The sequence below is a fragment of the Branchiostoma floridae genome, chromosome 14 (assembly GCF_000003815.2).
Source record: "Branchiostoma floridae strain S238N-H82 chromosome 14, Bfl_VNyyK, whole genome shotgun sequence".
Classification (NCBI taxonomy): domain Eukaryota; kingdom Metazoa; phylum Chordata; class Leptocardii; order Amphioxiformes; family Branchiostomatidae; genus Branchiostoma; species Branchiostoma floridae.
The window spans coordinates 5,211,094-5,223,038 of NC_049992.1; the positions used below are offsets into that span (position 1 = coordinate 5,211,094).

General features: G+C 38.8%; 1 protein-coding gene across 13 annotated transcripts in view; it reads left to right on the forward strand.

The window, feature by feature from the left end:
* Window positions 1-11,945, forward strand: part of LOC118431189 (activated Cdc42 kinase-like) — a 92,636-nt gene that overhangs the window by 47,319 nt on the left and 33,372 nt on the right. For all 13 annotated transcript variants that reach the window (XM_035842312.1, XM_035842313.1, XM_035842309.1 and 10 more), the window contains 2 exons: window positions 5,855-5,939; window positions 6,486-6,645. In XM_035842312.1, coding sequence (XP_035698205.1) covers window positions 5,878-5,939; window positions 6,486-6,645 — 222 coding nt within the window. In that variant the 5' untranslated portion in view covers window positions 5,855-5,877. The remainder of the gene's footprint in view (window positions 1-5,854; window positions 5,940-6,485; window positions 6,646-11,945) is intronic.

Genomic DNA, 11,945 nt, shown 5'->3' on the forward strand with positions numbered 1-11,945 from the left:
ACATCGTCATCCCCTGGCAGCAACAGCGCTGTTTAATTCCTTTCCTGTCTTGATAACACCTTGGCTCTGTCAGTGCATCATGATTTGTATGTGAAAACAGTTAAATGGGGAGGTATATATGGTATCTAGTATGTATCCACAGTATAGTAAGTGAGCGGATGTGGCCTCCGTGTGCACAGTTGACTCTCCATGTTGATGGAAAGTGAGCTGTTTGATGGCGCAATGCTGCGGAATTTGGGTCCACAAACAAACACATCTCTGTCCTCCCCCTCCCCCTCCCTCATGATTGACACTCCTGTCCCTCTGGCCTGGATGTAATAGGGGTATAGTTGCTGGGATACAAACAATATTCATCCAACATTCTTCTTGATATCATTCTTACAATGATCATCCTTTATTGGAATTTGTTCATTTTGTATATTTTTTTTCTTTTTCTTTACTGTCATGTAGGGTATGCACAATAGCTTTCCCAGTTGGGCAACTACGTAGGAACTTAATGCAGTTGGTTTGATTTCTTCTGTGGTTATTGATGATTCTCATAATTCACTTCAGTACTTATAAGTTCTTAACATCCCATTCCCACATCCCTGCCTGACAGAAGTTGCACACATTTATACACCCGGTAATATTTAGATCTAGTACGGGTGTTTGAATGGACCTCTGTTTAAAACCTGACCAATTTAGGCACATGTACATGTAGGTAAGCTTTCAACATTGAATAAAACATCTTTACAAATATTTACAAGCAAGGAAATACTTGTTATATAATGCTGTAAAGGGAACTGAAGTATTCTGAGATGGTTTACTGCATCTATATACTGCTTATTGAGGGAGACAAAGGGAAATTTGAGATCGTTTTGCTAACAGTTCAAGGCTTGAAGCACCAAGTTTACAAAAATACCAGTCCTTGTGCCTCCAGAAAGGACAGACTGGAAGGTTATTTTCTTATGTCTTCTGGCTGGAAGTAAACCGTTCACAAAGAACGAGTGCAGCTGGTATCCCTGACATCCAGGCAAACAGGACTTGGCAAGAGATGGGAGTTCATAATCCCTGTTTTTCTGCAGTCTGTGCCATGTGGCTTAGATGATTCAATTTAAGACATTCCTTGTAGGGATTTCTGGTGTTATGCACAGGGAGTTCTTCCCATTCCTAACAACCTGCTTGGAGACATTGCTAACAAGTCTCAGAGCACCCTTCAGGAGAAACTGTAAGGGGGAAAATCATTTTACCTTAAGTTTGTTGTGATAAAATCTCGCAGTAGCGAGAAAAGGGTAGATTTAAGTTTGGAAGTATATATATATATATATATATATATATATATATATATATATAGGAAGAAGACAGAACCAAAATTTTTGTGGTGGTTTTAAGATTGCAGTGAAGAAGTCACCACTGAAAATGTGAATATAAAACCACTGAAGATATTTTCTCTTTTACAGTAAAGGGGTTTTAATGGGTGGGGGTTGCAATGCTGCTTTGTGCAAAATTCAGAAGGACAGCCTTGGTATTACGCTTGGAATTACAGAGTTAACTTAAGGTAGCCATCTTCACGGAAAAGGGTGAATGCAGTCCCCTATTTAAGACAGTTGGAATGTGTTGTCTTTGGGCGGCGTTCAGAAATACTTGGGTAGACTCTTCATTCTTGGACGTTTTTCAAGAGTTTGGGAGAAGAGTCACGCAAATATGTGGCTCTCCAGATTTAAGAAAAAGAAAACATACATGACGTATTATTGCACTTTTTCAGTCAGTCTGGCCAGAAATAATAATAATTGTACCTGGTGAAAACTGATTTTGAATGGAGGCAATTAATTTTTTAAGGTACCTTCAAAAATGAATTTGTATTTAGTGAACTTGCATGACTTTCTCAAAATTTTGTGAGTTGTCAGTGGCAATGATTTTGTTGGCCAACATTTTGACAGTGTTCTATATTTGCCCATCTTTACCCATGGGTGGTCCGCCTGTATTTTTCTCATATTTCTGGGACTAACCCACCTGTCATCCAGGGGATCAGCTTAGTTTATCTTCTGCTCAAGTACTGTTTGGGCAAGTATTAGCTAAACCCTGCTGCATTCTCCAGGGTTTAACAAGTTTTCTGACATTCATTTGTCCTATTGGGCAAGTACCTGAAAATTTACTAGCCCAAAGTAACTTTTAACTTGCTCAAAATTGTAATATTAGTATTTTCCTATGTGTTTTAGCTTCCAGCAATAGAATTCTATTATCATTTTTGATTTGGCTGTATTTTCTGTGTTGACCAATGCTTGATGCCATGATTATGAAAAGTAACAAGTCATTCATGGAAAATCCTACTTGTCCAATGGGGCAAGGGGGATAGGACATGCACTTGCCTGATCAGCACTTGCCTGGGACTAGAGGGCTAGAGGGCTTGTCCAACCCTGTTTTTGCTTTTCAACTTTCCAAGTCTCGCACCATGGGAAAGATTACTCAGAGGCTAAGACCTTAGACTAGTATTATATTTCTTGCATGTAGATAAGTAGATGTTTATGTAAACAAAATGTGTTTGTTTCCGTCTGGTTATAGGAAATCTCCAAAGATGTCTCTTCTTTCTCAGAATATCATGGTAGAACCTTTCCATGTGGATTCAAATTACATTGTACAATTTTACATGCTTTTTAAAATGTTTACATGCAAAAACGATGTCAGTATATTCATTAACATTTTCTACATACAAAATTGCATGTTCAGAATATCTTTTCTTGCTAATCTTGAAGACAGCATGTGTCAGATGCACATTGTAGGTTTGTATTCTGAGAGATTATTAAAAAGTTAATGTCACCTGTAATGGGGAAAAAATCACCTCAGACCACAACATTCTTTGTTTCATCCACATGATTTATTATGACACTCGTAACTTGTAACACCACCAACCAACCCCCGCCCCCCTTTGCATAAGTTACAATGTAGGATCAGGTGATTAGTTAACCTGTCCAGCTGAATACCTTTCAGGGACAGGTGAAACTCTGCACCTGTGTACAGAGGCTTACATGGAGAGACTGGAAGTTGTTAACAACTTGGTAATCTTAAGCTACAACTTACACAGCTGTGGAGAATACTGAACTGTTTCAACTTTCTTTAATCTTAAGTTGTAGTTTTTTCTCATGGTTTAGAATTGTTGAGCTTTTTGGTAGAGAAACTTGACATAAGCTTGTTTACCAACTGTCTAAAGTGTACTAGTAGGCTCAGTCAAACCTGTACTCTACTAGTAGTACTAGTGACCACTTTGTCATTGTAGCCGCTTTTCCCACTGTTAAAGGCATTAAGAATTAACTATAGTGACCATCTGTCTGCTTTGACTGTTTGTAAACTTTCTCAAGTGGTCACCACAAAAGGACTTTGTCACTGGTCTGATTTTCCAATTGTGAAATACTGTAAATTTTCAAACATTTGCAGTGGTGGTTAGATAGTTTTTATGTATTTTTGCAAATAGTTCATAGTGACATCTCCGTATAATTGTTTCCATATTTTCCAATTGTACTTACTACAGAATCGAGAACTTGTTTAAAACACTGTGTAAAAATCTCTTTTCCCCATCTACTGCAAAATCATATGTCTAGCAAAAAGAAATAAAATTACAGTACCAGAAGAAAGAAAAATTGTTATTAGAGCAATTTTATACCTTTGTACAGGTCACACAAGATTGCCACCTTAACATGTATATACAGTCTCTAACCTTGTAAACAGTCAAGAATAATATTTTTCGAGGGTTAACCAGCCATGACCCTGTAGCCAGCCTCATGGCCATCTGCTACTTGTGTTTGGCACTTCACCTTCCTGTTTGACCATGAAGACGTAACCTCAGTAAGTGTGAAGTAGACTTAACTCCTGTGAGCTGTCATACAACAGGAAAAGTAACACAGCTGTTTGGAAAGAATATGACTGTATTGTTACCAAATTTCTCCTCAATGTTGTTTTCTGTCCAACACCAAACATTGAGATTTAATCTTTATTTCGTCCCTTTCAGTCTTCAGAACGGTCGGTTTTCAAATATTTCTCTTTATTCCTCTTTGTTGGTATTTGGAAAAATGATGTACCCCGGTTGTTCTAAGGCACTTATTATAATTATGTAATACAATTCAGGTAAGTTTCAGTTAGCACAAACATCAATGACTAAGGGAACAACTGTTTGTATGTATGTATAACTACAGTTATAAAGTTTATGTGCATGAATATAAACATATCTGGACATGTAAAAGTCCAAAGCTTGTACATACATATCCTGTACATGTATCTGGAATGCATTAACACTTAAACTTTGAAGTTGACTGTTAATATGCTGCATGTTGAAACATTAGCAATAGGAATCCCTGCTAACAGCACGTCTGGTATTCCCCCCACTGATCCCAGGTCCCTACCCTCCAACTCCACTGGTCAAAACACACCATCACTCTGACTCTGCTCCCTCTCATCTTGCCGACAAATATTTTGCCAGGACGAAATTGGCAGAAAATGGGGGCGCTGAATTGTTTAAGGTTGACATTAGGTAATATACGTGTGTTCAGATCAGGCAATAACTCCCAATGTAGCCCCATTAGTGATGGCTGCCATCTGGAGTGCTTGAAGACAGAAAGTTACAACCTACAGAAGTTTGGTATTCTGTTTCCACTGTACAATTTCTATCTGTAGAGAGAAGGAAAGCATCTTTCCTTCTTTTACTTCTTTCTTTTTTGGCAAAGGAAATAAATGCCTTGTATTTTGCTCAGCTTCCATGATAGAAGAGTCTGTTCCAGGAGGTTTATATTTACATAATTGAGTTAAGGAAATCCCATTTGCAGTCCATAAAACCCAAGGGGGTTCAATTTTATCACTTAGCACATCTATGTTGGCAGCAGCTCACAACTGAGTTTACAGTTTGTGTATCTACTGAGACCCACTTTATATTAGAAATTTCGTAATGTTGAATATTGCAACCGGAAATATTGATGGTGACAGTTTTTGAAAAAGAAATTCATTGATTGTTTGACTTGTTTGGCTTCATTGAAATTTTTCAAAACTTAAAACTGTGTTGTAACAGCACATGTCAAATATGCCTACTTCTGGATTCTGCCAGCAAATCGAGAAAAGGGACCTCTTTTTTTCTATTTTTTTTCCAGATTGCTTTTTTTTCTAAATACCTAGATTTTAGACAAGGCATATCGGTGCCTTTACTCCCAAAAAGTAATTACAAGCCCTGGTCATACTCTACTAATAATATTCAATGTCCTAAGTCATTAGATCAAAGCTATGTCTTATTGCCTGTTGGCTGTTCCATGACAAACCAGTGTTTGTTGTGTGTAGGGTGTTCCGGATGATATTGTCTTGTGCCATCAAAACGGCCGTCAGTCCCCAACCCTGGGGCAGTCTTACTCCAGTAGTCCTGTACCATAGAGCCATTCAGGACAGCTTGTCTGGCTACTGTACAGCCGCTGCCTTGTGTGCAGATAGGGTGAAAGAATGTACACTCCAGGCAGTGGGGTTTCCTGTTGGATTCAGGAGTAGTCGTCAGAAGGTTGTGTACGGTGACACAAGGTCAGAGATGCGCTAAAGGTCATCAGACTCTTGGCTATCCACTTAGGCCTAATTGTAAGAGTGTAACAATACTGATGAATGATGTCAGGTGGACAGACTACTAGTATTCTAAACAATTATGAATAACTCTTAAGTATTTCACCAAGTTTAGAGATCTTTGAACCCTTGTTAATGAAAGTTTTGTGTTGTGTTACAGAAATCTTCACCCTTGGCAGAAGGATGTCGGGTGGACAGACTATTTTATATTAGTATGAATAACTCTTAAATATTTCACAGAGATTAGAGATCTTGGAACCCTTGTTAATGAAAGTTTTGTGTTGTGTTCCAGAAATCTTCACCCTAGGCAGAAGGATGTCGGGTGTGAAGGACCTGTACTCCTTCTTGGAGGAGGCGGAGCTACTGCAGTACTACAGGTGAGAGAGCACCTTGCAGACCCTTGGCCTGATATTGCCCTATATATGTTAGATAAATTTTTTCCAAATATTGATCAAAAAGGTAGTACTTTTCTGTTTGAAAGGACTGAACAGGGCTCAAAATGCTTTTTTTTTCTGCATACCTGCACTGGAAAATTACCTGCACTAGACAAAATTTACCTGCACCACTCTGAATTTAGGACGTAGGTTCTAGTTCTAGTCCAGCTCATCCTCCTATGCAGGGACATCCAACAGCCAAACTGCTTGTCTGGATGTGCCCTGCTCTTTCAACCGTCACCCTTAGTTCCTGACCGCCCTGCTTATAAACATTGATGAGGTTACCCTTATTTTTGAAATAAGGCAAAAAATTGTTTAAAAATCTTTTGACCTGTAGTTGACCTCTATATTTGAGCTGAATGCTGGACTGATCCATTAGGACAGGGGGTGAAATTTTGACCAAAACAAACCTGACAAAACAAGCTTTGCAGTAGAAATGTAGGTAAATATGTTTTTGAGTCATTCTATTGACTGTTCCCGCCCCTCCAGCGCCTTCACCGACACCCTCAAGGTCGGCAACCTGTCGCAGCTCAAGTACGTGGAGGACGATGACCTTGCCGCCATCGGGCTCACCAAGCCCGAGATGAGGCGCTTCAAGAAGTTCTACGACAAGGAGTGTCCCAAGGGATTCACTGGCAAACTTAGGAAGGTGGGTAAAAGGTTTTGTACTGGATATAAACCTCTGTAAGGCCCTCGTTCCACTAGACGGCGATCTCGCTGCGCTCTCACTGCAACCTAAATAGGATATGTGTAACCTTCACTTTCACACGGGTTATATCATACAAAACGTAAACGTGTGACCGAGAAGGCAACAAAACACAGAAAGTGTAAAAAGATTTGTTTCTTTTCTATACAATTCGTTGAGCGATCTGTTAAATTCTATAGTCGCAGAGAGAGCAAGGCGAGAGCAGGGTGGTAAGTCACTGGATAACAAAATTCTGTGTCAAAACCATGTGTATAAATATATCATACGTTTGGGACCACATTGAACACACTGCATGAAATATCGTTCTAATACTATACGTTTGGGACTGCATCTGTTAGCAGTGGCGCCTAGCTATAAAAAAGCATCACAACACATCAGTTGAAGATGACTTAAAACAACAGCAAAAATCAAGGTTTTAAGAACATGAAATAGTCAACTGTCAAAGGAACGTTCATTATAAGGGGAGGTCAGTTTACAAATCAGCACTGGACAGCAGAAAATAGAAATCTATGGTGGCCTGCATCAGTCCATCTGAACTGAGTTGTGATGAAGAAGTTTAGAAACTTCGTTGGTCTGAAATTGTGTCATAATGATTGGTGTTCAGCTATTCAACAGAAGAGCCAACAAAGGACAATATGGGAGCTATTTGAGCTACTTGGCCACTACTAATTGTCCCAAATCATATGGATGTCAATCAAATTATGCATGGACCAATTCAGATTACTTCCCACTTACACACTGATTACATCCCCACCCAGCAGGAAATGAAGCTTATCTTGTAGTATCAACACAAATTGGTGTAATATTACAGATGTTTCTCCAAGAGTTAAGGGATTATTTGTGTGATTTCTTTTCTTAAATTTGATTGACATTCTTTATTACATTATCTTTTTTTGGTTTCAACTCTCATTTGTCATTGTCAGCAAAAAGAAAGCACTGTTGGAATGGCATAAACTTAACAGACTGGGAAACAAACGTAGATGCAAACCAAAAGCGCATATCAAGTGTTAAAAATTCACTTGCCTTATAGGGTAAGTACATAGCAAATCTACTGGCCCAAACAAACTTTTCACAGGCCAGAAATGTTTCCATGAAATTTTACTTGCAGCAAGGAAATCCTTTCATCTTTCAGTTCTAAAAAAAAAAGCACTTAAATGCTTGTAACTGGACAAATATCTACCAAAATCTACCCATGGAAAAATCGCACTGGCCCGATCAGTATGGTTGTAGCTAGGACATGTGCTTGCCCAATCAGCACTTTCACTTTGTACTTGCCCTGGGCAATTGAGCCATAAAACTTTTCTAACTTTGTATCAAACTATCACTGGGGAAAGGGCTGAAAAATGTTTTTACAACAGTCTTGCACTGTGCTTATCAAGATTTCGGCAGGCTGGCATTTGATCTGTGAAATAAAATCAAAAGACATTCTTAAGAACAGGATTTGATTTGAGAAAGATAAGTTAGTCTTGCCAATCTAACTTTAAATCAAACAAACACAAGTGGGGGGGGACTGTGTTTGCGTAAAGGACTGGTGGATGGAAAGAAAAAACCCTTTTCAGATTCTGTAATTGTCTTGCTGATATTCTGTGATAGCCAGAAACAGGTAGAGAATTCAGGTACAGATTCAGCCAGTCAGAATCACCATTTCACAGCAGTATGGAGATACAGTAGAAGCCAGTTAATTGCACAACGGATTAACGCACACTTCTGTTAACTGCACGGAAACCCATAATCCCAAATCGATGAGGTCCAGCTAGATAACTTCGCATTATTGCACCAGCCGGATAATTGCACCAAATTCACTGGCAAATAGGCTGTACAATTAAGCGGCTTCTACTGTACAATCTGATACATGCATTTGACCTGCAGGACTTTAACCTTTAGCACTAGAAAGGCTGATGTATTACTAAGTTCTTGTTGATGTCTCCATTCAGCTGCATGTGTATGCATTCTGATTCTTAAGTGACTGCTTTCCTTAATTCTGCAAGTTATAAACAAGCCTTCATCCCCTAAAATACTATTTCTTTTTTACAAAATCTAATATATATATGTATATCAGGTGGGATCATTGAAAAGCAGTTTATTATCAACATAAATAAATGCTTTGGGGCCCATTTATTTTTCTCACCTGTGACCAGTCGAGGTTCTTTTGTGAATCAAATTTTCCATATTACTGTCTTCAAATGATTACTATAATCCTATTTTTGCCTGTCCCTAAGATCCTCCATGATGAACAATAATGGTTTGTCCCTGTTACTGATCTGTCCCTGGGGAGGGGAGGGTCTCCCTACTGTACTACACCATAGGCAACCTGAAGCATATCAAATCTCTTTACTGGAAAGCTCTCACAGTTTCATGGCCTACTTGTATTTCTAACTTCAGTGTTCTAGCTAGGATCTTATTTAATTGTAATACCATGACAATGGCAAGGTTGTAAAGCAACCAGTCAGGATGGTGTGGAAGAGGGGTCTTGGCCCTTCGACGGCCCTTCCAATTTGAAATGTTGGCTAAAAAGTTGGAATTCTAAGGGTACACATGATCAACACCACTTACAATTTTTTGAAGAATTTTGGGGTCATTTTGGAGGGTTATATCAACATCTTTACATTTGATCAGTCATTGTTTCATAGGTAACTACTACATCAAAGTATCATCACAACAGTTGAAAACTACCCTAGTAGTTCTAGTTTAGCATGTTTGTCGCAAATTACTGGTGGTCTTTTCGCTCGAATTCACAAGCTAAAACCTTGAACTTTCCAGACAAAGCAAAAGGAAAGGTTAGTACCTTTAGGTATTTGGAATCCCTCCAACATCTACACCAAATTGAAACTGATGCTCCTCAGGATCGAGGCAAAAAACAAAAGATAAGAAGTCCCAAGTCCAAGGTCATGTGTTATAGATACACCAGAGAAATATACAACATTATCCAGGTGGTGAGGCTGCCTTCTGAGCTGCGTCACGCAAAATGTAAATATTTCTACAGCCCCGTGGAACGAAAATAAATGAATCCAGACATTTTGCCAATTTGGAGGAGAATTCCAGCAATCCTTTGTGACGGGTTGAAATTTTTTTGAAAGCAAGGTCTCTTCGGATGTGGTTTAACATGAGCCAGGTTTTGGCAGTTACAAGTTTGAAGCTGAAATAGGTTTAGTTGATTCAGAACTTCTTCTAATAAGTTGTTGCAATGTTGTTGCAATTAGAAAGAAGTAAGTGTGTAGAAAGTATTTTAGATGTGTAGAAAGCTATTTTTACCTGCAAAATTCATTTTCATATTTATGCCAAAAAAGAAAGACACGTGTTTACAGTTTTACGTTTTTGTTTTTTTACTAATTTTAGTTATTTTTTGTAATGCCTCAGGGGCTAGCCTATAGTATTGTTTGCAAATAGCTTGAGAAAGTAGCCTGGTATCCAGCCGTAATATAGGGAAGAATAGAGAAGAGACTAGGGAGCTATATTACGGCTGGATACCAGGCTATGAGAAAGAGCAAATTACTAGGAGAACAGGAAACAACCTGCATTTTCTCTAAAATGTTGGCTTAAGTTTCTAGTTACTAAGTTAATGGTAGTTTCCCCACCTTGACCCTACAAAGTGCTGATGTCTGTAACTCTACTTACATGTAACTCCTGAGCCTGTAGGAGAAACTCGGGACATGTGTGAAAGTTGTTGTCGTTGACTTCTCATGGTGTGGTCCTGAGGACATTACCTCTCTCAAGGTCAACATCAATCCTTCAAGTCTCACTTCAAGGTTATAACAACAGCACAAAATAGCCTGGCTGGCAACTATTAAGGTTGATTGGACTATCATAAATTCACAATAATGATCTGGATACTACTGTATTTTCTTGAATTAAGTACATGTACACCCTTTTTATACTTCAAGATTCAAGATTGAAAAGGCACTACAAGTTGTTGCCAAAGGTATGATGTGTACTGCATGGATAATTTAAATAGGAAAAAGACTTTAACTAGTAAGTTGGTGCCACAGTTCCATGAAGGATGCATAAATATATCATGGTATACACACTGCTTTCTTACATGCAAGATTTCTTCTCTGAGTGTAGCTTGCAGGAACTTAATGTTAAGCTAGAAGTAAGTAAGTGTAAAGTTGGAGACGTTTGTGGGACAGATGGTCTAGTTTTTTTCATTTAAATCCCAATACAGAATTCTTTCAACTGCAAGTTTTAATAGATACCTGCCTAAGTACTTAGTCCATTGACTGGTCCCTTGCACCAGTCCTGCCAAATTGTAGCCTGGTATCCAGCCATATTATAGCTACGAAAATACGGAGAGGAGAGAAGAGACTCATAATATGGCTGGATACTAGGCTAGCCAAATTGTCCTTTTTACAGTGTCAACATTTACTGGTACTTGTACACTATACCTGCTGTGAGATGTTAAACCTTATTAGTGTACAGTAATGTGTAGCAGACCTGAGGCAACATAAGGATCAGGTGTACAAGGTCCACTGGATTACTGAACATGGTAGGAAAATAAACATGGGTAGTTGGTTGATGTAATTCACAGTGTCGTTGGAGTATTGATGGCAGCTAGCCTGCATGTGGAGGGTCTGCTAAATCATTGGCTAAAATTTGTCTATTTGTGGAAGTTGTGCACTGAACTTGAAAGTATGCTCTGACATATCAAGATTACTGTAATTCTTCATGTTTTTGCTCCTGGTCGTTTTTGTATTTGCTGGAACCTCTTGACATGACAATTGTAATTTCGCAAACATCCTTATCCATTGTTTACAACTGCGAAGTTGAAACGCTGTGAAATTGTGTTTTCTACTCTTACCACAAACTACTCACACCTGGAAGGACCCCTACAATTTGAAAGAAACACCTTAGTGTATGGCTGTAGGGCGTCAGAGTCTACTTTCCTGACCTGAAGATGTTAGGCTGCATGTGGAGGGTCTGCTAAATCATTAGCTAAAATTTGTAGTCTATTTGTGGAAGCTGTGCACTGAAGGTATGCCTCGACATGTCAAGATAACTGTAAATCCTCACATGTTTGCGCTGGTTTTGTATTTGCTGGAACCTCGTGACATGACAATTGTAATTTCGCAAACATGCTTATCCATTGTTTACAACTGCGAAGTTGAAACGCTGTGAAATTGTGTTTTCTACTCACACTGGAAGGACCCCTACTCTTAATCTTATCGATAAGCATGGTGCGAGTCAGCAACACTAAACCACAGACCACCTTGTCCCCTCAATCGGTTTTCAATTTTTGCCAATTTAAA